Raw genomic sequence first — 24,000 nt, 5'->3', positions numbered from 1 at the left:
GGACAGGCAGCAGCATGCTCCCAGCCACACACACAGCAGTCAGCCCTGGGGGGGCACAGCCATCATCCCAAAAGATGGCATGGATTTGCTTTATCTCCACCTAGTTTGGGGAGCATGGACAAACCTTTCATCTCCTGTCAGAACAGTCCCTTCTACAGTGCTACTCTCAGACTTCAGAAATGTGATGAGAAGGCGGCTGATCTGGCCCTGCAGTTTTGACCCCATATTGGAAGAACCACAAAACCTTTTTTAAAGTCAGAAATAAGATGTGATAGCAGCTTTTCATGACTCATTCTGACACCAAGATTGTGGTTTCATGCTCTGAGCAGCTTCAAATGAAACTACCATTAGGTATTATTCTGTTGAGTTGGAATTCATTTTAAGTGTGTGCAGAAATAACCAGCAATATCTATAATACCTGCAATAAGGCTTTCACAGTATATTAATCCCTTTCTCAGATTGATACTGAACTCTGTCAGCCCTTTGAATCTCAAATAACTTGTGAGAAAAAAAGAACTATTAACATTTAATGGAGCACCAATAAATGTCTCAGGCAGTACAATTGGGCATGAGCTTTAAATACTCCACGTCTTGCTACGGGGAGAAGCTGGGGACCTGGAGCAGAAAGGACCTCTCTTCTGCATGTGCCTAAGCAAGGCAGACCTCCACAATGCACAGTGCTTGACATAAAAGTGCTTCATAGTGATATTGTCTGTAAGATGGTAGAAATAAGGAAAAGGGAGAGTGTCTTTTAGGTGAAAGTGGGATTATGGGAACTGCAGAGAGAAATTCTTGGAACCATTCTGCCTGCCATGGAAATATAGGGTAAAATGCCAAATTGCCAATGACAAATGGCAATGGCAAAACCATCACAATATTCAAAAGGGGAGTGTCATGGTTTAACCTGGCCAGCAGCTAAAACAACCACACAGCCATTTGCTCACTCCCCACACTCCTCTGCGGGATGGGAGAGAGAATCAGGGAAAAAAAAGGTAAAACTCATGGGCTGAGATAAAGACAGTTTAATAGGACAGAAAAGGAAGATGATGATGATGATGATGATGATGATAATAATAATAATAAAGAATATACAAAACAAGTGATGCACAGCACAATTGCTCAGCTAGTTCCTGAGCCGTACTGCCTCCCAGCCAACCCCACTTATATACTAAGCATGACATCATATGGTATGGAATATCCCTTTGGCCAGTTTGGGTCAGCTGTCCTGGCTGTGTCCCCTCCCAGCTTCTTGGGTGCCCCCACCTTCTTGTTGGCAGGGCAGTGTGAGAAGCTGAAAACTTCTAGACTGTTTGGCAACAACTAAAACCATCAGTGTGTTATCAACATTCTTCTCATCCTAAATCCAAAACACAGCACTATACCAGCTGCTAGGAAGAAAATTAACTGTATCCCTCCCGAAACCAGGACCCGGAGACATGAAGGAGCAGGATTCTGTCTGTGGCAAATGAACAGAAAGTAATGTTCACTGAACAAAAAGAGCAGAAAAAAGAGGATGCTGAAGTGATGATAATACAAATCAAAGAGCTTTGTCAACAGAGAACAGTAATGGCAAAGGAAAGTGCTGACAATTCAGCTTGAATTTGAGACTGTAGCTGTAATAGATGATGGTTCAATTTTTTAAGAAATGTAGCATCCAACTTCTCCTACTGAGACCCTCAAAGAAGTCGGCAGGTTATTGGAAGGATATATCTCCTACTGAGAAACTTCAATTAAAAACCTGCATGATTTCCAAAAGCATTCTGCAGCCCATAGCACCCACTGAAAGAGAAGACACACTAAGTGTTTCTTCGAGTAAGATCCAAAATAAACAAGGCCATCTCTGAAAATCCAAAGGAGCAACAAGCCTGACTGAGATATAGGACATATTAAGCTTCTTTTAGATGTTTCTAAATTCAAAGGCTTTTGAACATGGGGTATGAGTAAACCAGTTCTCGAGAAGAGGCCAAATGCAGACTTCAGATCTGGATCAGAGATATTAAAATGAGGAACTGATACAGGCAGGAGCAGTCTGAGGAGTATCAAGAAGGATTACAGAGCCCTGGGAGCACTGGTAATTGGTTTGGCTACTTAGACCGTGGGACTTGCTTTGAGAAACCTGGTCTACTGGGGACTGATAGGGTCCATCTCTCAGAGAAGGGGAAGAGCATCTTCGGTCACAGGCTTGCCAAGCTGGTGAAAAGGGCTTTAAACTAAAGTTGCCAGAGGAGGGGAACCTCAATCCATCCCACTCCTACCAGTTTGATGTCAGTGCCAGCAACAGATGCCCAGAGCTGGGAGACGGATCACAGGTCAGCAGGAGAACACCTGAAGTGCAGCACAATGGAATTCCAGCCAGCAAGTCAGCTTTATCAGAAGTCCAACTTAGATGCTTCTACACAAACGCGTGTAGCATGGGGAGTAAATAAGTTGGAGACGTGCACATCCCTGCAGGACTATGATCTTATTGGCATCACAGAGATGTGGTGAGGTGGGTCCTATGACTGGAGTGTGAATGGAAGGATACAGGCTTTTTAGGAAGGACAGGCAGGGGAGATGAGGAGGGGGTGTCACCCTGTATGTCAATGACCAGCTGGAGTGCATGGAGCTCCATCTGGGGATGGATGAGAAGCCAACCAAGAGCTTGTGGGTCAGGATTAAAGGGAGGGCAAGGACAGGAGACATTATAGTGGGGTCTGCTACAGGCCACCCAACCACGAAGACCAAGCGGATGAGGCCCTCTATAGACAGATAGGAGCAGCCTCACATTCACAAGCCTGGTCCACATGGGGGACTTCAACCACCCTGATATCAGTTGGGGGGACAACACAGCAGGAGGTTCTGGAATGCATTGATGATAATTTTCTTCTCCAAGTGATAGAGGAGCCAATGAGGAGAGGTGCCATGCTGGACCTTGGTCTCACCAACAAGGAGGAAATGTGAAGCTCAAGGGCAGCCTTGGCTGCAATGACCATGAAATGGTGCAGTTCCAGATCAAGGATCTTGATCAAGGGCAACAAGGAGGGCACACAGCAATCTCACTACCCTGGACTTCAGGAGAGCAGACTTGGGCCTCTTCAGGGATCTGCTTGGTAGACTACCATGGGACAAAGCCCTGGAGGGAAGAGGGGCCCAAGGCAGCTGGTTAGTACTCAGGGATCACCTCCTCCAAGCTCAGGAGTTTGTCATCCTAACAAAGAGGAAGTCAGGCAAAAACGCCCAGAGGAACTGCATGGATGAACAAGGAGTTCCCATACAAACTCGAACACAAAAAGGAAGCCTATAGAGGCTGTAAGCAAGGCCAGGTTGGATGGGGGTTTGGGTAACTTGGTCTAGTGGAGGGTATCCCTGCCCATGGCATTGGGGTTGGAACTAGATGATCCTTAAGGTCCCTTCCAACCCAAACCGTTCTATGATTCTATGAATTTAAAGCAGGACCATTAAAGTTCTATCTGGTACAGCTAAGAAGCATTTAATAGTCTCGTACAGAAGACATGAGCTCCACATTACAAAATTTCTTCACTAACAGGCCAGGAAAGCATTTGTCATGAATTATTTGGGTATATGTAATGCAGCTCAGGAACAGCAGTATAGATTAGATGATAATCTTGAGATCTCTTTCCAAAGTGTTATTCTATACAAGCTATATATTATTTCATCTTAATTCTCTTAGAACAATATTCAGAAATAAAGAAAAACTGTCTGCCTTCTGCAATTGTAAACCTTGCTTAATAAGTATTCTTTTGTACAATGGGCACAAGGCAGAAGCAAATTTCCAATTTCCAGACAAAATCTCCATGTTTTGAGTTTGAAAAGGCATTCCTAGAAATTCCAAGTAATTGCAGTAACATTCACTAGAGGCCGATATCAAAACAGAACATTTCAACTGGCTAAACTGATCTTTATCTCAATTGGCAAAAAAGTTTCCAAGCACTAATCTTTGCTATTCCATGTATCTGGCACAGAACAGACAGAAATTAGAGTGATGTGACTTTTCAGGAATCTCTGGAAATGGGTTTGACAGTCTAAAATTAAGCAATCCCTAAGAGCTAACTGGGACTATTGTGACAGGGAGGAGTCTTAGCAGAGAATGAAGCTGGTGAGTGGGGCAAAGGAGGCTGTCTCAGCTATCTTCTGCCTTGCTGCCACAGTGAGGAGATACATTGCTACATGCTGCCACGGCCCACAGCTGGCACATTAGTATCCACCAAGCTATGAGCATACCCAGGCAGAACGTGGGGAGAAAAGCACTTCACATTTGCCTCTCAGATGCCTTCTGCTCAAGAGAAGGGTTTGTGGTAACAGGCATGTGCTCTAAGGAAGGCCGAGTTAAAAAAAAAAAAACCACAAAGCCTAACACATCCAGAAGAAAAGGGGGGAAAAAGTAATATTTAATAATTAAACAAAACGTTGAATGTTTAAAGACAGAATTTTTTTTGTGGTCATTCATGTCATACTACTGTGGCATCAAAACTTGTGCACAGTCCCTGGGCTGGTCTCTGCTTCCTGCGCTGTCCCAAATACTGTTGCTTTTGCTTTTGATTTCTCCAGTAGGGGGTGGTGAGTGCCAGCTAGGAATATAAACTTCTCATAGCCATTTCTACATATTTCATAGACTATTGTTGAGGGCAAGGGGTGTGCTTCTCTCAGAAGATTGCTCAGCTAAGCTGAGCTGAGCAAAATAAACACCATTTTCTTACACGATCACAAAATGATGAACAGAGATTAAGAAAACAGGAAATACACAGTGGAAGAGAATTTCAAAGTTTTTTTTTAAAAAAGAGACAAGTAAAAAGAAAGGAGCTTCTACTTGGAAGAAAGTTGCTGATTGGCCCTAGGTCACCTTGCACATTAAGCAAGTTCCATGCAGCTCTGCTAAACCTTGTGTCATTCAGCTGTGAGACCTGCCTGAATGCCACTGTCCACAGAAACCTGTGCAGCTCTGAAAGGAAAAGAGCTTTCAGATGAAGGCACCATATCTGCTGTTTCAACAGCGTTGACAGCCGTCTTTGTGTGGTGTCACTATGGTTGTTGACACCTTGCTCTGCTGCTCCTTCAGATGCTTTGCCCCTACTCCCAAGCTGAGAAGTGAAGTGATACACTCAGTAAGGAAGCAGAAAAAGGTGGTAAAAGGAAAGTAACGTGATAATATAATCCATGAATAAAGTCAAACACCTCTCTGCTTTCTCCTTCCCAGGACTTTTCCATGGCCCAAGTCACCATTGGAACAGCTGAGTATGGTGGGATTACTCCTGTGTGCACATTTTTTTGCCAAACTCAATCCAAAAATCACTTTCCTCTAGTACCAACAGGCACGTTTTCACGTATTAGAAAAATATACCCAACTCCTTATGTAAGCAAGTCTAGTGTCCTCATGAACATAAATGTCAGTTACACACTCTTAGATTTAGTAAAGCCCCAGAGCAGAATGTATGGTTGGAATACTGAGGAGAAATACCCATGGTTGTAACCCATGTGTGCTGCTACCTTTTGTTTGTTTTTCCAGAAGATCACAGGATGGCTGAGGCTTTTGTCACATTTCATCAACTGATTTGTATTAGCAACCTTTGTAAAACTCCAGCTATACTTTATGCAAAGCTTATGTAAGTCCCCTAGGATTAATTACCTCACTCAGAGTCCAATTTATTTAGCAATTAGGAAAAACTAGACAGTAGCTGGTGGGTTTGCTGTTTTGAAATGAAAGGCCAGAGTCCTTAGGTCTGTTCCCAGGCTAAATGCTAGTTTTAGAAATTCATTATTTGAAAGTCTCTAAACAATTACTTTACATTGCGATTTTTTTTGCATCATCTAGCCTCCAAATAACTTCCCTGTTCAAACTGTGAGCATACTAACAAAACCCCAAACCAACAGGAATGTAAATTGTTTACATGATAGTTTTCAGAATCAACTTTTTTTTTTCTCAGCCTGAATTCATCACATTGGTAACACTGGTCTCAGGAAATGCACTGTGACACTGTGTAAAATGTTGTGACACCATTGAGGAAGTCACTGGAACCACCAGTAAAAGCTATCAAGGAGAAACCTTGCCTTAAGCAGAAATCCAACACCAGAATCATGTGCTCTCTAAAAAATAATGGAGACTTTGGCTCTGCAAGCCTCCCAGAGCCCTGTTCCCAGGAAGAGGAGACCTGTACGCTGCAAAGCCCCTGGACTGGGCAGTGTCCCAGCTATGCACAGATGCCTGCCTGTGCCATAGGGCAGCCTGGCTGTGCCATAGGGCAGCCTGGTATGAGGCTTCCCAGATGTGGCATGGGAAGATGCAAGCCCAGGGAGCTGCTCTTTCAGCACATTTACACCAGAAGTCACAAGAAACTACAGTTTTTGAAGGCAACCTCTGGGACTTCTTACACAGCATCTGCAGCTGGGAAATCCTCCTGCATATACCCCATGGCTTTAGAGACCTTTCACTATTGCTGCAGCCCATCTGGCTCTAGACCCACCTTTCAACTTTCACGCTGCCCATTTGGCTGTAAGGGCAGCTCTCAGGATCAGTGATTTCACTGTCTATTCAACAAGTACAAAGCACTGCCTTGCACAGCACATGCCAATCACATCATTTCACAATATTACTAATATTTTCTGAGGAACAGCTTGACACATATAGCACAATTACTTGGAACACAGTGGATGAACACTGCTGTACAGAAGCTACGTAACGAGCATGAACTGATCTGGAGGGGCTGTAGCTGTCAGGGCTTCAATGCCAACTTGCCTTGAGTCAACGGGGATAGACTGTTTTGCAACAGCTGAGGTTTTGGCCTAGAGGAATATAAATATTTGGATATCACATTACTTATTAACTCACTAGATAATGATGTGAGATGGCTTAACAAAGTCTTAAAGAGATCATGCACGTTCCTAATGTAAAGCTTGCAAGAGCTCCTTTTAAAAGTGTACTAACTTTTCTTAAGGGAGATTTAAGGTAAGTGTGGCCCATTTTAGGGATCTTTTAGATGTGGTTCTGATGCACACTGTAAGTTCTCTTTGCCTCTCCCTATACTTACTATATTTACATTTTTTGTGAATTCAACAAGCGGATTTTATCTGATTTTATCTTAATGGCTTTTCACGTATTACACTGACTGTTAAAAATAAAGCAAAGTGAAGTATTTGCTGTGAAATTCTTAATGCTCTCTGCTGGCTCCAGATAGTACAGACTCTCTGGCCTTCCACAGATTTTCTGGAAGAAATGTCTCATTAATGGCTCTTTTACCCTAGACATATTTCACATTAACACATTTCTTTCCTTATCTCCTTCTTCCAGAGATAAGTGCCCACTAGCTCATGAAAGCTGAGTCTTGTGAGTGTGCACTGTAGATCATATATTTTAGGTTTTCTGCAAATCTTCTATGCTCGTCATGACCTTCTACAGCCTCCTGTGGTCTCATCCACTGGAGACTACATAGCGTGTCCCAACTACGCATCTTGGAAAATGTCAGCTAACGTGAATAAGACTGAAGGTGCAGAAGAGGACAGGGGATCTGCTGTGCGTTTTCTTTCCCTCTGGAGGACTGGGAAGCAAAAGAACTGCTCCCTGGGGCGTGAGTGCTTCAGAGCAAAGAGGAGGCAGCATTAGCAAAGGACACTAAGTCCTTAAGGATTCACTGCCACTTTTCCACTCTGAGTAATTCCCTGAGAGCGCAAGAAAAGCTGTCAGGGGGTTCTCTGATTTATGGCTATTCAACGCTTTACCCTCCTTCTGCAGGAGCTGTCACAGCTGCAGTCCTAAAGACAATAGCCAGGGAAGAGATCCACTGAGAAAGGTCCCTGGGAAAGTAGTTCCTCCTCCTCCCACCCCCTCCTCTCCACTGGGAGGTTTGTATTTTGCTTCTGTGTCACATCAGGTGTAGGTAGGTAGCTGCTGCCCAGCACAGATAAAACTCAAACAGCAAATGCAGACCGGGGTTTTACACCTTCCATGCTCAGACTTGGTAACGAAGCTGCTCTGCCAATTCGATGCATTCAGGGGGTTTAAAGCGGGGAGGCAAAGGGCTGTGCTCTATTGTCTCTGTATTGCACTGCCTCTTTAAAATCAGAAATGCATGGACAGCTTCAAGGTGCCTCCCACTGAGAAAAGGCTTTAGATGCATGCACAGAGTCAGCGGAGCCGTCCTCCCCTGAGCAGCAGGGCAAACCTGCTTGAGAGAAATAACCATTCAGCAAAGTCCTCTGGCTGCTTTCAGTGATCCTTTCTCTGCTCCAGTGACAGCAGCACATTGGCAGGGGAGAAACCTGGAGGCTATCCCCAGGGTGCCTGAGACCTCCAAGAAGGTAAGAGCAACTGCAAGTACAGTTAGCTGATGGTATTATGTCAGTTTGTGGATGGTTGGGTTGTCTTTATTTATGTCAAAGCGCGCTCTCGGTATTTTGCAGGGAAACCTGTCTGAAACAGTACTGCTCCTTGCTTTGACCAACATACAGATTTTGCATCTAGGTATTTATTTAGTACTTCTCTTAAATGAATGGTCACATTTCCAGGCAGCTGTGGGGATGCCTTGTAAAGCAGTCAATTGTTTGAGCTGTTATTTAGTTTCAGCCTCTGGCTTTCTGTTACTCTGTGGTTCTGCAACTCTGAGTTTGAAAAGCAAGGTGGAGACAGAAGTTGTACAAGAGAGTTTCTCTCAGAAATTTATTAAGTATCATCAGGGGCTGAGGGTGGTCGAGGGAAAGAAGGGGGCAACAGCTCCACTATGCAGATCGTCCTTTGTAGCCATGATGGACATAGTTCAATAGCATTTGACAGCCTGAAGATCTACTGTCTCAAAGCAGAACAAGCAATAACGCCCTCTGATTCTCTTCTGGGATGAGGTGGGACTGTCCTGACAGCTAGGAGCCTGGTATGAGGCTTCCCAGATGTGGCATGGGAAGATGCAAGAAGACAGCCCTCTCAGCATTTTGATAGAGAGTAGAGGCAAAATTAGGGAGTAGATTAGATTTTTTTACCTCAGTGTCAAAAATAAATCAATTTTTAAGATTTGGTACAACCGGCAGTACAAAGAGGGAAACCTGCTCCTCCTCCTTCAAAAATTCAAGGCACTTTGTCTTGCTTAACGAAGATTTTCCCTTTCACCTCAAGAGCCTGTTTGTGGAAGCACTCTCCCTGTAAATGGCAGATTTGCCTTCACAGCAAAGCCCTACAAGCTGGTTTATGGGACAAAATCTTGTCTATGCAAATTGGCAGAGCTCCACTGGTTTGAGAGAAGCAATAATGGATTATGCTGGATGAAAATTTGGTCCCTCTACTCAATTAATGGCTGCCAAAATGGAAGGTGCTGGCTTTGCTATTTTCTTGGGTCTTGGCAACTCTGACATAATTAAGAAATGTATTTAGAAGTCAGGACATAAGTTCTTCTTTCATTCTTACCTACCACATCACTCTGACTGAGACATCTAGCATAAAGCAAACACTTTGTCCAAAAGGCACATCAGATACTTTTCAGCAAATTGAGGTGTCATCTCACTTTAGTTTTTTTTACTTTGCACAGGGATGACAGCTCTGTGGGCTTGAAGGCTGGCAGAGGTTTAAACTAGATTTTACACTCCTATATTGTCATTTCCGTGCGTGCTCATAAGAAAATTTCATCGTTGGTAAATAAAACTTCTGGGTGTAACCACCAGTGTATTATGTAACTCAGCGGATTTTATGACAACAGAAGCATCCTTTCACAGGGTATTTCTTCCCACTGTGCACAACCAGCAATATTGCTGTGGGGCAATAAGGTGGCTATTGCTTTCCCTCGAGCACAGTATTTTTGCTGTAATTTCCTCTCAGGAAATGTTTTCCTCTTTTTGTTCCCACAGAGGGAGATAAATGAGGCCGTTGCTCTGTAATCTCACGGGGACAAAGACAAGGTGACTCACTGCTCAGCAGGAAACTTTGGACGAGGTTTCTCGCCTGCCACTGTCGTGCCCTGCCACCCTGGGTAATTCTAGCACGAAACCAAGGGCCAGCCAAGCCACATGTGACAAAAGAAGACAGACATGGCCATGGAGCAAGCTGAACATAACCCAAATGCTACCATCAACTTCAACTTTGCTGCAATCTACAATCTCCACGATGGGGATTTAACCTCCTTGCGAAACTTCTCCTTCCCTTTCAATTTCAGTTACAGTGATTATGACTTGCCACTGGACAGTGAAGACGACATGACCAAAACCCGCACCTTCTTTGCAGCCAAGATTGTGATTGGGGTGGCTCTGGTTGGCATCATGCTGGTCTGTGGCATTGGTAACTTCATCTTCATTGCTGCTCTCGCCCGCTACAAGAAGCTGCGAAACCTCACCAACCTGCTGATTGCCAACCTGGCCATCTCAGACTTCATTGTGGCCATCGTGTGCTGCCCCTTCGAGATGGACTACTACGTGGTGCGGCAGCTGTCCTGGGAGCATGGCCATGTCCTCTGTGCCTCAGTCAACTACCTACGCACTGTCTCCCTCTATGTTTCTACCAACGCTCTCCTGGCTATAGCTGTTGACAGGTAAGTAAGTGGGGTGCTATCTCTGCACAAGGAGATGACCAGAGCTTCTGGGGTTGGCTGTCCAGATTTCTAGGTTTTTAACATGCTCAGCTGTTCTGTAGGATTTGATGTCAAGGTAGGTACTATGCAGACCTGCGTATCTTGTTTCATAAATTCTAATCACGTTAGGTCATGACATTACCCTGGAGAAAACTCAGTGAAAATTTCTTGATTGAACTTTTCAGGTGAAAAGAATGTCAATTTATTAAAATGATTTCTTTTTTCATAAAAATATGCCTGATTCAAGTGTAGAAGAGGATTTATGAAATAAGGGAAAGAGGAGAAAGAGAGAGATAAATCAGAAGCACCCAGAGATAAAGGTGTTCATCAGCACTATATAATCCTGATCCAAACCATACACCTCTAAGGAACCTTCTCTACTGGCCTACACAGCTTTTCTGAGTCTAACCTTTTTTATAAACAGTGAAGTAAATACTCTTCAGCGAGAGAAATAGTTGACTGGTGATACAGAATTTTACAGGTGAGTTTCCAACAGAGTTATTGCCTTAAAGGATATTTCTTTCTCCCTTTAAGGTATTTTTCCCAGATTTTGTTTTGGTGTGAAAGAGAGTGAAAGATAAGACTTCCGTCTAGCCTACAAAATAGAGATTTTATTCTCCATCACACCCTCCTGAGAAAACCCCACAATCATTAAATTAAACATTTGATAGTACTGAGATCTTAGCTGGATGCTCCAACCCAGAAATGGATGCTTGGTGAGTGTGGCCAGCACTCTTCTCTCCATTAAAATACTCTCCTCTCATACTCTCCTCTCTCTTCACATGCCTCTCTGAGGATGGAACAGTGGAAAGCCAGGAAAGACCCACAGGTCATTTATGGCACCCATATTTATAGCAGTGTCCAGAAATGATAAAATGCTATACCAACCAGGTTTAGCAGAGATTTTCCTGCAGCCTTCATAATGGGGTAAGCAGAACATAATGATGTTCTACATCTACCTGCTTCATGCTGCAGTCCTGAGATATTTCTATGCCTGCCTCTCACTCCAGGAATTTTAACAATTTAATTGTATTCTTTCTTATGACTCCTGTTCTCTTAGCCTCGTGCACCACGGACTCTGATGGACCCAGATGCTGAGGATCAGCTTCATGCTGACATAAGTCTGATACGACTGACTCACAGACCCACAGAGTAAACTCTTTACAGAAAGGCCATCACAACAAGTCATCTGTGTACAAACACAATATACATCTCTGTATACCCTCTGCATATACACATTGTATGATTCCCACCCCCCCTTCCCTTTTTTTTCTCCAATTTCTCCCATGTGCCATTTTATGATCTGGTCTAATGTTGCATAGTTTTTGGTACCTGATCTGAAAGACAGCTTGGGAGCAGTTAACCCTGCTGATGATTGTTTAGATACAGCTTGTGCGTGGCTGATTTAGCTGTTACTGACGTCAACACAAGTCTGTCGAAAGACTCTGGGGAAGTTCAGAGATGTTTTGCCTGGTTTGGGGGAAAGCACAGTCCGCTCCTATGAAACAAATCCTTAATAAGTGTCTAACAAAATAACCTTTGAACCAGAGCTGAGGACTCAGGCTTAAGCTTCTAAACACTATCATGTATGCATTACCATTTTCTATTATTTATCTTTTTCAACTTCTAAAAAAAATTCTTTGAAAGCTCTGCTAGTGCATCCCAGGCTGATGAAGTAAGATGGGTCATTGAGCCCTTATGCCTGCTAAGAAATCAGATTTCTAGCATATCTCCCCAGGCATCTTTAAAAAACAATCCTAGAAACGATGAATCACTGAAGTTTGTTGTAAGAACACACTGTTTTGGTTTCACTGCCTTCTTTTGTGAGATTTTGGCTTGGTAAACAGAAAGAAACCTCGTTCATTTAACAATCAAGCATTCCATGTTGGTTACGTCATGTGGGTCGTTGACTTTGGTCTCTAAAAATAACGGGCTCCTAATATCTCCTAACATTTAAATCATTTAAAAGGACTTACCTGTGTAGAGAGGGTAAGCCTGTCCCAGCTCTCTTTCATCTTCTGTGATGTCTATTCTCATGAAACGTAGGAATTTCACATATTTAAGGCCACATCTGCACTAGAAAATAATGCTATGTGAAAGGAGAGGATTTGAAGAGCAAGACTTCGTGCTAAGTGTCCAGTGTCCACGCTGTAAGTATTTTGGGGGGTTTAGCTTTAGCTGGGTCCCCTGGACTGAACACCCATGGGCACCTGGTCTGTTTTATGTACACTTTTGGAGCACATCTTCCAGGGCAGTTTCATCTGAACTCAGGTTACGTGCTCCAGGACCACACCGCAGTAACAGCCCAAGTGTGGTAAGCAATGATAATCAGGAATGCGCCCCGCCCCTGCCCCCCAAGCTCCCTCCTGACTCCCTTGTAGAGATTTACCTCATCCACCCAAATGTTCTTCTGAGGGGATATGCATACTTATGAATGCATACCCATACGTTATCCCACAATCTTGTTTCCACAGGATCCAATCTAAAAATACCCATTTATCAGCTCCACAATGAGGCTGAGTAATTCTGCTATCCCTTGATGTCTAGCCTGCACTATTAAGAGCAATGAACAATTCATCTGCTTCCAAGATCTAGCTGATGAAAAGCACCACTGACTTTCCATTTTATTTTAGAATTAATATATCCTGTAGATGCTGTCTATGTATTGAAAATATACAGATAGAAAAGCCTCTGAATGAATGAGGAATTCCACTGTTTGAAACAATCCTTTGTGTTAAATACAATTGTAATGGGAGTTCTGGAGCGCCTCTGATAAAAATCTCCTTTTAGCAGAAATATCCTAATCTTTCTGTGACAGTGTACTCTAATATAAGCCCTTCTTACACCTATAGGTTCTTAAAAAATCACACACACACCCAACTTCAACCAAACAAAAAATCCCAGAGTGAATGCCATTTGGTCCTGGCCTTTTTTTTAACTGAATTGAGGGCAACTGATGGATCTTGCAAGTAATGTTACTTCCATTTCTCCACACTTCTTTGTGAAACACTACAGTGCACCTTGTAGCTTTACAGTCATAAGGAGTGCAAATACCTAACTCAAGTTTTATGGTTTTGCATATTACTTAACACAGCATATTTAAATTAATTAGCAATAGTCCCCTCCATCAGACAAAACAAAAATTTGCATTGGCAGAAAATACATACACAGTCCTTTGTCGGTAGCTTGAAACCACGCTCATCTGTAAGCATTCACTAGCATCAGCTTCAGCTCTTTGCACTCAATGGAATAACAAGAAAATAATAGAAATACTCTTGGGTATGTTTGACCTCTTGGTAAAAAAAGGGTATTTAAACAGTTCTCTGCCTAGGGAAAACATTTTCCTGCTTCTACATGCTTGTGTTTTTATGTGCACCACCTGAGTAGGTGTATATTACTGCATGTGTCAAATTCTTGCTTGAACATGTGCCATCCAGCAAAGAATTTCCAGATGCTATATCATGGCACATCCTGGATACATCACCTGCGTATTGTGCTAGGTGTTGCAAACATATTTGTCAGTAATAGGAATATTCCTTCTCTTTCCCTTTTTCCCATCTTTCTATAACTGCCAGATATGTGATCCATGTTAAAAAGGAAGTTTGTGATAAAAAATTGCAGCTTTTTCAGTTTGATCTTGTTAACAGGTTGGGACTATAAGACTGAGGTCTGAAAACCATCCTCAGACACCCTACCATACGCTCAGATTTTCAGATTGTCAGGTACCCTCTGTCCTAACAAACCCTTCAGCCACTCGCTCTGCAGTTTCTGCCTAGATTTAGGAACTCAGCTCTAGGCCGCTACTTTGGAAAATTTTCTGAAGTCTCCTCACCGAAAAATTTGTCAGGCTCTCTCCTTACGAATGACAGCAATTTCCTTCTGCCTAATTCTGTCCACTTGTATTTTGAAGTGTGTTCTGACTAATAGTGGTTTCAGACTTCATTTTGAATGTATTTGTCTGTTCTAGGTATCTGGCCATTGTTCACCCACTGAAACCACGCATGAATTATCAAACAGCAACCTTCCTAATTGCTTTGGTCTGGATCGTCTCCATACTTGTAGCTATCCCATCTGCATACTTTGCTACTGAAACGGTGTTATTTATAGTGAAAAACCAGGAGAAAATTTTCTGTGGTCAAATCTGGCCAGTTGACCAACAGATGTACTACAAATCATACTTCCTCTTCATCTTTGGCATTGAATTTGTCGCACCTGTGATTACAATGACCTTGTGTTATGCCAGGATCTCTCGGGAGCTTTGGTTTAAAACCGTACCAGGATTTCAGACGGAACAGATCAGAAAGAGGCTTCGATGCAGAAGAAAAACTGTTATGGTACTGATGTGCATCCTGACTGCCTATGTTCTCTGCTGGGCACCTTTCTATGGCTTCACAATTGTCCGTGACTTTTTCCCCACGATCTTTGTGAAAGAGAAGCATTATCTTACTGCTTTTTACATAGTTGAATGCATTGCTATGAGTAACAGCATGATAAACACCATGTGTTTTGTAACTGTAAAAAATAACACCATGAAGTATTTCAAGAAGATCATGTTGCTCAGATGGAGATCAACATATAATGGAAGCAAATCTAGCACAGATATAGACCTGAGAACAAGTGCAATGCCGGTCACAGAGGAGGTAGACTGCATAAAACTGAAATAAATTTTCTGCGTTCTAATCTCCCATATTTTGGAGAGGGGGTACAGAGGAAATAATGCCTCCTCAGAAGCTTCTCCCTTGTCTGTGGGAATACCCACTATTGCTGAGAGCCCTCGAAAAGCAGCCTGCTTCCACCAGAACTCTTTTCACTGGACTGCTTTATAATCCCCTAACTCTGACTGATGCTGTACTTCAGTTCACCCACCTGTAAATTCGGGATGTAGACTCTCATTTTAGAGTTTAAAATTTCAGGTGAACAAAAAAGTCTATGAATGCATTAAAGCATATTACAATGATAGAAGAGTTGATTGCTGATCCTAGCAATGATGCCTCTGTTTCTTCTTAAAAGAAATCTTTTAACTCCTTTGAGCTTATCATTCATACTTTTAAGCTGTTTGGTGTCCTCTTCCTTCTGCTCACAAGTAGAAGGATGGCAAAAAAGCCCATTTTGCTTCATGTCATTCTTTATCCTGTTTATCCCTCATGATGAAGCTCCTTGAAGTCTACAGACCACCAGCTTTCTATTGTCCAATGTGCAGCATGCTCCTATGAAAGGCACATTCTCTACAAAGCTAAATACTGCTTCACAGTATAGCGAAAACCTCAAGTCTCTTCCTATGACACCTTGTTTAAGAACATTTTATCTACATTTCACTCTGTAGTTTTATGTAGAGTGTTACTCTGTTTATTATGTATTTGGAAATGGCACAGTTAAATATTGAAGGGACCTGTTTCCTTCTCTCACCTCCAGGCATTCTATAGCCAGCTTCTTCTGCCTTGAGTCGCTGAGCTCTTCACAGAATCAGTCACAAAATCATAGTGGTGGGAAACATCTCCAGATTGTCTAGTCCACTCCTCTGCTCAAGCAGGGTCAGCTAGAACAGGTTCCCCAGGATTGTGTCCTGTTGGGCTTTGACTGACTCCAGGGATGGAGACTCCACAGCCTCCCTGGACCACCTGTGCCAGTGTGCAAAAGCCCACACAGTAAAAAAGTGTTTTCTTATGTTCAGATGGAATATCATGTGTTTCGACTTGTTTTTCAGTGGGATCCATATAAAAGTATAGCATGTTAGTGGGGAAAAAATCAACTGTGCTGAACCAGGCCTAGATACCTTATAAAGTCTGTGTACACCTTCAAAATAAAGTAGGGCCAAAATAGCATAGAGATCTTGAGACAATCCGTCCTTCTGCAAGCAGTGGAGACAGACTCTAGGCTTCAGCAAGCCAGTCACTGGTTGAGTTGAGTAGTTCATCGTCTGGTCGAACGTGAGGCAACAACTCAAGATGAATTCTGCATTGCCTCCCCCAGTGGAGGGAGGCAATCCCGCTCTGATTTTGTGCAACTCCAGGACAGGTGTTTCTTAACTGATAATCGTAATAAAGCAGGTGACAGTAGCAGTAATACGTACTCATTTAAACTACGCATAAGATATCATGGACTTTGTGTATTGAAATCAAGTCTTTTATATTGTGATGGCAAATGCTTCCTGTTTTAAAGTATGTGGTACCACCTACTTTTGGAGTAAATGGCTTTTGTAAATAATTTGTCTATTTGTGAATTTAAAGTGAGCAGAAAATCCTGCTAATAAAACAATAAACATGGAGTCAATATCAGCATTGTGAATTAATTTTTATATTTTTCCCTTAGCCATAATTTTCCTACCCAAGTGACTAATGTGAATTATCCCATTTCTGCTAAAGAAAAACTACCAGGCTGACCAATTAAATTTAATGGCAAAAGGATATTCAAATCCATTAAAGTGCTCAAATCCTCTTGTCATTAGCTGCTCTTAAAAATACATGTTGGAGAGGATCTTATAATTTGCTCTGTTAAGCAAAACAATTACTGAAATCATTCTTCAAAATGACATTTTTGAAAATGGATAAGTACCAAATCCACTTGTTTCCCAACATGTCAAAGAAACTTAAAGGACCAGAAAGTTGCAGTATTTCATCATCAAGAGGCTTAATCCTGTAATTTCTCCTGAAATCTCATGGTTTCTTCTGAAACTATGCACCCATGTTTACCTTCTGAAACCCATACTCGTTACTGGGGATTAACTGGCAATACTACCTCTTATTAGAGTGTCCTGACACTCCTTCCACCTATTTTTCCTAGGCTTTTCTAGGTGCAACAAAGCCAAATAACTGACAATTTACCACACTTGGAAATCCACCTCAGGCTAAGTATTTAAAAAGTCCAACCCCCACCAAGCAATATGGTACCAAGCAAAAATTGGGGGAAAGAATTGCTTTAAAATTCTGGAAATCACTTTGAGAGCTGCAAGACAGCTCTTCAGGTCTGGCCTGCCCAGTGTTCTCAGCCATCATCACATCCTTGTCCCTGTGAGGGGTAGTAAAGCAGCAGCTGCCACAGCCCCTACTGCAGATTTGGGGTGTGGGGTCCACAACATTGCTGTATTTTGACATTTTGAGATCTTTCCAGCAGCAAAGCAGTGTTCCAGCCTAAACCACTGGATAGGGCGGGAGAAAAAGCTGTGCTTTACCTTCAACTGCATTTGTTGTGAGCAGCATCCCCAGAAAGTGGAGGATTCCCAGTGAGGAACTGTGGTGGTCCCCTGTTCCCTTATCAGAGCAGCCAGGCAGTCACATCGCCCTTAGCCTGTGTCTGCACCAACTCCAATACCCCAAAACCGGTCACAGGCTTCACTTTCAGGGACCAATATATGCTCCTAAACTGAGCTCCAGCAACCAGGGGCCCAGGGCAGTGAGCCCAAAGTCCTTGCATAGGGACAGAAACTCCATGGAGCTTTTTTGTCCCCACAGAACTCATCTCATATGGCACCCTCCATCAGTCAGGGCCGGCCTGCCTGCCACCCATGACTGTACTTAAATGGACAATTTAAAAGACTCTTAAAGTCACTTAAAAACTTCCTAAATGCAGAAGTGTGCAACAGGGACAGGCCCTGACCTGAGTGGCTCCTTCTGGCAGGGGGGAGCAGACAGGCCACAGACCAACCAGAGCAGCCAAGGGAGGGGGCCAGACCCCACATTGCCTATAGCTTGAGTTGTGCAGGAAGAAAAGAACTGAAAGGCTTTTTTGTACCCGCACAACTCAGGCTAGGGAGCACGAGTGCCAACAGGTGCTCCAGAGATGGGTGCTCCCTCAGCTCCCTGTCAGGTGGGGGCTACCCTGCTGTCTCCTGCCCGGCCCCTCCCTGCAGAAACACTTTCTCACTTACATTGAATGGCAACATTTAGTGAGGGAATTGAATATAGACTGCACCTACCTGGAGTTCTGCTTGCAAGAGCCATGCTTAAACAGAGAAAGAAAAGCAGAAGCTCGGAGGAAGACAGCATTTGTCGCAGTGGTGAAGCAGCCCTTTTCAGCACAAGCTCTTACCCACTGGAAGGCAGTAACAGCTGCAGCAAGACCTCCATGGCCGCCAACAGCCCACTATTAGCTCCAGTGGCACAGCAGCAATAAGGACTTCACCATGCAGGAACTGTGGGATGTGTCAAGGATGAGGAGTGGGTGGGGGTGAGGCATCCTCCTGAGAGGTGTTAGCAGGGTTTAGGTAACCATGCAGTGAATAAACCAGATGCCACCATGTCTCAGTTGTGGCTTGCTCCAACATTTATTGCAAAAAGCAAAAATGTGGTGCTAGCACGCTGGATTCCTGCTCAGTTGTCCTCCTGTGGCACAGCCACAGGCTCACTTCCTTCTGCAGCAGCTCCTCCAGGGGTAACTGAAGGTAAAACCCAGTCCCTGCTCCTTCACACTGGCTCTCTGAAAAACAAAAAAACCAGGTGTAACTGGAAACTAATGGTGACACCAAACAGCTAAGAAAGGATCAAGAGAAGAAAAAGCAGTTATTCTCAGCAACGGGCACTGAGAAAATAATGTATTTTAATCAGGAAAAGAAACTCTAACCATTGTCCCTCTACCAAAGGGGGATGACCTGCAAGACTCCAGGCAAGGATGGGTCACAATAGCCAGGACATGAAATTTCCCTGAGGACTGACTGACTCACTCAGGAGCTCAGACTTAACTGTGCTCCTTCTTCTTTCAGCCTGGCAACCTTTCCTGTGGCAACAGCACCCTCCAGCTGCTGCCTCTGCAGCACAGCATCACGCACCTACTTGCACAGCCCTGAAAACTGTGCCAGCTCACCCGCCTTGTTGAGAGAGCCATGCAGATATTCCAAGGATTCCCATGCCTCCAACAAGTAGCAACAGATGCTCCAGCTTTCGGCACTCAGGCACCTAGGCGCCTACCCCACACTTCTGGTGTCTGCATTTTCCCCGACTCCCTGGTTTGGCAGGGCTGTGATGCTCGCTGGGTGCTTGGTCTACCATCTTCCACTTGATATCATCTGTGCTGAAAAAAGCCCACACCACTGAGCATAAGAAAGCAGAACTGAGACAAGACAGACACTACTCTCTCGGACTCACCAGAGATTCTGTTCTCTTACACTCTGTTAGGATCCTGTTCTTCAGACTCCACCCTAACACATGTTGGCAGGAAAAGCCCCAAAACCACCAATGCGACAGGGATCACTGCAGCTTCCAAAGTGACCTTCCTAATACCATCCAGAACAAGAGAATGAGGGAAAAAAACAGATATAAGACCACCAAAAGAATCATGAATAAGAAGAACCAACACCAAGCACAAAGTGCTCATAGCACAGTCACCTCCCTCATATCCAGGACTGGGTAAAACTGACAGAAGAAAAGGCACAAAGATGGTAACAGTCCCCTGAAAAAGACATCTCCGAGCTCAAAAATACTATTGAGGAACATAAAAACTCCACATAAACTCAACCACCTGCTCATCTGCTGGCTCCAGAAAAAAAATATGTGGAAGGTAATACACGGAAAGCACACATCACAGGAAGCGCGTTGAAGCACAGCAATAAAATCTGGGTGTGTAGTACTCCAAAAAAGCCAAATGCTGAAGCACTCCAAAAAAGCCAGGAGGTGGTGAGCTCCAAAAAAGATATGCATCAAAGTGCTCGAGACAGCAGGGCACTGAAGGGCTCCTACAGGGCCACACATTGAAGCACTCCAATAAAAGCCAGGCACTGAAGTGCTCCAAAACAGCCAGGCGGTGAAGCACTGCTTCCAGGATGGCACCGTTAAGCACTTCAATATACACCAGGCATTGTAGAAATCAAGAAAAAAGCCATGGGGTGAAATGCCCCAAAAAGACTCATGTGATAGAGGCCTCCAAAAAAGCCAAATAGGCAAGCACTCCCCAAAAAAATGGTTACCGAAGGACTCCTCCAGGGCCACGTGCTGACGCACTCCAAAATATTCCAGGTGATGAAGAAATCAAAAGACTCAGACACTGAACAACCCCCTAAAGAACGGTGGTGAAGGACTTCTCTGGGAGGGCATGATGAATGACTCCAAGGAGAGCCCTTCTTCACATGGTGTGGCCTCAGAGGAGCCCTTCCGTGCCCAGCTTTTTTGGGGTACTGCCCCGCTTGGTGTTTGTTGAGTGTTTCAATGCATTCCTTTTTTCTGGAATGCTTCACTGCCTGCCATTATTTGGAGCCCTTCATCGCTCCACAGTGACAACGTAAACAGCTCCTGTTTGACCTGTGAGCCACTTCTCTGCTCCTGTGGTCACTCACACCTCACCCTTGCTGTTTGCCAACTACACAAGAGATACACAAGCAGCACAAATTCCACCTCTGTGTCAACTCAGAAGACTCAGCTGAGCTCTCCAGGCTGAAGCTAGAAGACATTCAGACAGCAGTGACTCTGCATACAGACAAAAGGGTTTGGACTATTTCCTGTTTTCCATCTGTAGGTTGAATAGAACTTGACAGCATATTTACTGCATACACTTGGAAAAGTTTTGCTGAGGTTTTTGTATCTGTGAACAGGGCATTACCAAGAGAGTATGTATTTTACACCTTGCTTAGCTGAAGCTTTTTTCGTTTACATTATATGTAGGTAGTACATATTCTACATACAGAACAAGTCCTGCATTGCCCGAGTGAGGCAATTTTTGTCTGGGTATAAAATACAGTCAGCTAAGACACCATCTAGATAGCTTCATACACACAGAATCTACATATCAAACATGCAGCAAGTATATACAGAATATATATGGATAGACATATAGAGATACATGTAAATATATGTCTTTGGAGAATATACACACGTACACACACAACCTGACACAGTCTATTCAGTCTATACAGTGCACTTTAGAGCCTATAAGACTTTCACACATATGAGGGTGGCGGGCTTCTTTGGAAGCGAGTCGCTTCCTCCCCCTGCAAGCAGCAGGGATGGAAGAACAACAGGCACCCACACCACAAGCAAAGACATGTGTGACACTGCTCTGAAAAGATGACTCCACACCACTTTTTCAATCAAGCAACACAAAGCTGCGCAATGTCAGAATTAAGCCTGCTCAGGCAGCTCCAACTTGGCTTGGGGTGATGTACATCCCCTTTTCCCCACGTCCTGCACGGGAAGACTGGAGTTCTCTGAGCATAAAGCCCTTGGATGGTTTCTGTCCCCCACTGTCCCCAGGTGTAGCTCAGTGCCTGGGCCAGGCTTCATTTATTCCATATGAATAATTCTGTCTGAAGAACAGGTTTTTAATATGTTTACATTTATGAACCTTCTTACATGCCCCAATACTAAACCAACTCGTTTCAAAATGCATTACAATGCAGCGGGTGTGTAATGACCTCTTTTGAATCATAGAATTGTTTTGGTTGGAAAAGACCTTTAAGATCATCAACTCCAACAGTTAACCTACCACTGCCAAGTCCAAACACTAAACCATGTCCCTAAGCACCACACCTACACACCTTTTCAATACTTCCAGGGATGGTAACTCAATCACTTTCCTGGGCAGCCAGTTCCAATGTTTGACAACTCTTTTGGTGAAATTCTTCCTAATATCCAATCTAAACCTCTCCTGGCGCAACCTGAGGCCATTTCCTCTTGTCCTATTGCTTGTTACTTGAGAGAAGACACCAAGATCCACCTGGCTACAAACTCCTTTCAGGTAGTTGTAGAGAGCAGTAAGATCTCCCCTCAGCCTCTTCTAGAGACTCAAAAACCCCAGTTCCCTCAGCCGTTCCTTATAAGACTTGGAAGACTTCACTTTTGAGGTGAAAACAGGCACCACCTGAGGTCCCCAGCTTCCGACTCTAGTGCTCAGCCTCTGTAACTGCTGGCACCTCAGCCTTCAAACACCTAGTGTGACACTCATGTTCCACAGCCTGGAGCACACTTAGTGTCTGTTGGAGCACCGGGTCCTCACAGCAAGAATGGGCACAGGCTCCGGACCTCTAGGCAGGCTGCCCACCGCCTGCTCCCTGGAGGAAAGCTGCTTTCTCCCCTCACCAAATAACTCGAGACAAAGCGTCCGCTCTGCCGGCCGTCCTCCGCTAAACTCCCTCCTCCTCAGAGCAGCGCCGCTCCTCAGGGCAGCTCCACGCGCAGCGCCCCCCGGTGGCGGCCATTACTATCAAACGCCGCCTCTCGCCAGTCGTTACCGCCCGAAGCTTCTGGAAGCCGCGCGTGCACCGGCCGCTGAGGGGAGGGAGCTCCGGGGGGCAGAAGCGGGGCGCCAACAGCCCCGGCCAGAGGCGAGAGCAGCCTGGCAAAGCCTCCCGCCTGCTGTAGCTCTGGCAGGAGCAGGGAGGGCGTAGAGAAGGCAGGAATAAACTTGGTAAAACTCCAGTTAAGTGTACAGAAATCTCTTCTTCCCTTGTTGCCTGGACACACGTTTAGTTCGGCACAGGCAAAATACCTGTTGTGGGAACCACAGTGTCTCCTTGATGCATTATTGAATAGAGAGATTAATAACCAGTTAAAGTGTTAAAGGAAAAACATATTCAGAAGGTGTCTGTTAATCTCTAAAATACCCCATGTATATAAATTATGATCTTTATTGAGCTCTGAGATCAGTTGATTACAAGTGCAATACAAAAGTTAAGGATTTCACCTTTCTGACAACAAATCCGAGTAATTTAGCAGTGACATGGGGAAAACACTACACAAAAAAATCTCACTGATGCAGAAGTTTCACTTCAGCTTCTTGCAAATCCAGATCTTTAGAGTTTCAACAGCTCTGTAAAGTTCCCCCACTCTGCTCTTTCCCAGATTTTGATTTTCACACCACAGATGCGTCCTTTGGCAGTACCAAGTGTAGAACAGCCCCGAGGAAAACCCAGGAGCAAACCCCGGCTGTGCAAGGGGTTGCTGGAAAGAGAAAGAGGCAGGTCTGGCTCCATGGTAGAGGGGTTTAGGGCATCAGCATCCCACTGGGAAGATGTGAATGAGAAAAGACACCACAAAAGCTGCAGAAACCATTAAAACAAATGCTCATGCGTAACACAATCATGTTGGTTTCTGAAAAGGAAAGTGGTCTGTGGTCAAAGTACATGCGCCGGCCTCACAGGCCCCGCGTGGTTCTACCCTGTCCCCAGAGCAACGTGGCTTGTCACGGCAGGATAGGGAGAAATTAAGAGGGAGGAAGAACAAAGAAATGCCAGTTTGCAGCAATGGCCATTTTATTTTAAGCAGAGAACATTTTGCCACCCAACTGAAAAGCTCGAGTGTATTTGGATGTCTATTTTCAACGATGATTGGGCAGATGTTCACAGGGCAGCTACAGCCATACAAGAATGCTTCCCCTGCTGAATTTCAGGATTGTGTCCAAAAAAGTGCCAACTTCACATGGCTCCTGTAATCTATCCTGAAACATACTAAAACTTTTTAAAGATTCTTTCTTGAAAGCTCAGGAAAGTTGTGAACACACTGAGGGCAAGATCTTCCAACAAAGTCTTCAGAAATCAGAGACACAG

At 44.1% G+C, this 24,000-nt stretch overlaps 1 protein-coding gene across 1 annotated transcript; it reads left to right on the top strand.

The window, feature by feature from the left end:
• The first annotated feature begins 7,878 nt into the window (after positions 1–7,878).
• On the top strand, positions 7,879–16,807 carry PROKR1 (prokineticin receptor 1). The gene is made up of 3 exons (XM_010298253.2): positions 7,879–8,289; positions 9,820–10,496; positions 14,503–16,807. Exons 2-3 carry the CDS (start codon positions 10,000–10,002, stop codon positions 15,197–15,199), a joined length of 1,194 nt encoding a protein of 397 aa, XP_010296555.1. The 5' UTR covers positions 7,879–8,289; positions 9,820–9,999; the 3' UTR covers positions 15,200–16,807.
• Positions 16,808–24,000: the final 7,193 nt, after the last annotated feature.

This window comes from Balearica regulorum, chromosome 3 (genome assembly GCF_011004875.1).
Source record: "Balearica regulorum gibbericeps isolate bBalReg1 chromosome 3, bBalReg1.pri, whole genome shotgun sequence".
In the NCBI taxonomy this organism is placed as follows: domain Eukaryota; kingdom Metazoa; phylum Chordata; class Aves; order Gruiformes; family Gruidae; genus Balearica; species Balearica regulorum.
Note: the sequence above shows the minus strand (reverse complement) of the source record. Positions and strands in the feature narration are given on the sequence as shown.

Coding starts and splice junctions, on each gene's coding strand:
- PROKR1 (XM_010298253.2), top strand. CDS start 10,000: ATGGCCATGGAGCAAGCTGAACATAACCCAAATGCTACCATCAACTTC. Junction 10,497..14,502: donor CTGGCTATAGCTGTTGACAG/GTAAGTAAGTGG, acceptor TGTCTGTTCTAG/GTATCTGGCCATTGTTCACC.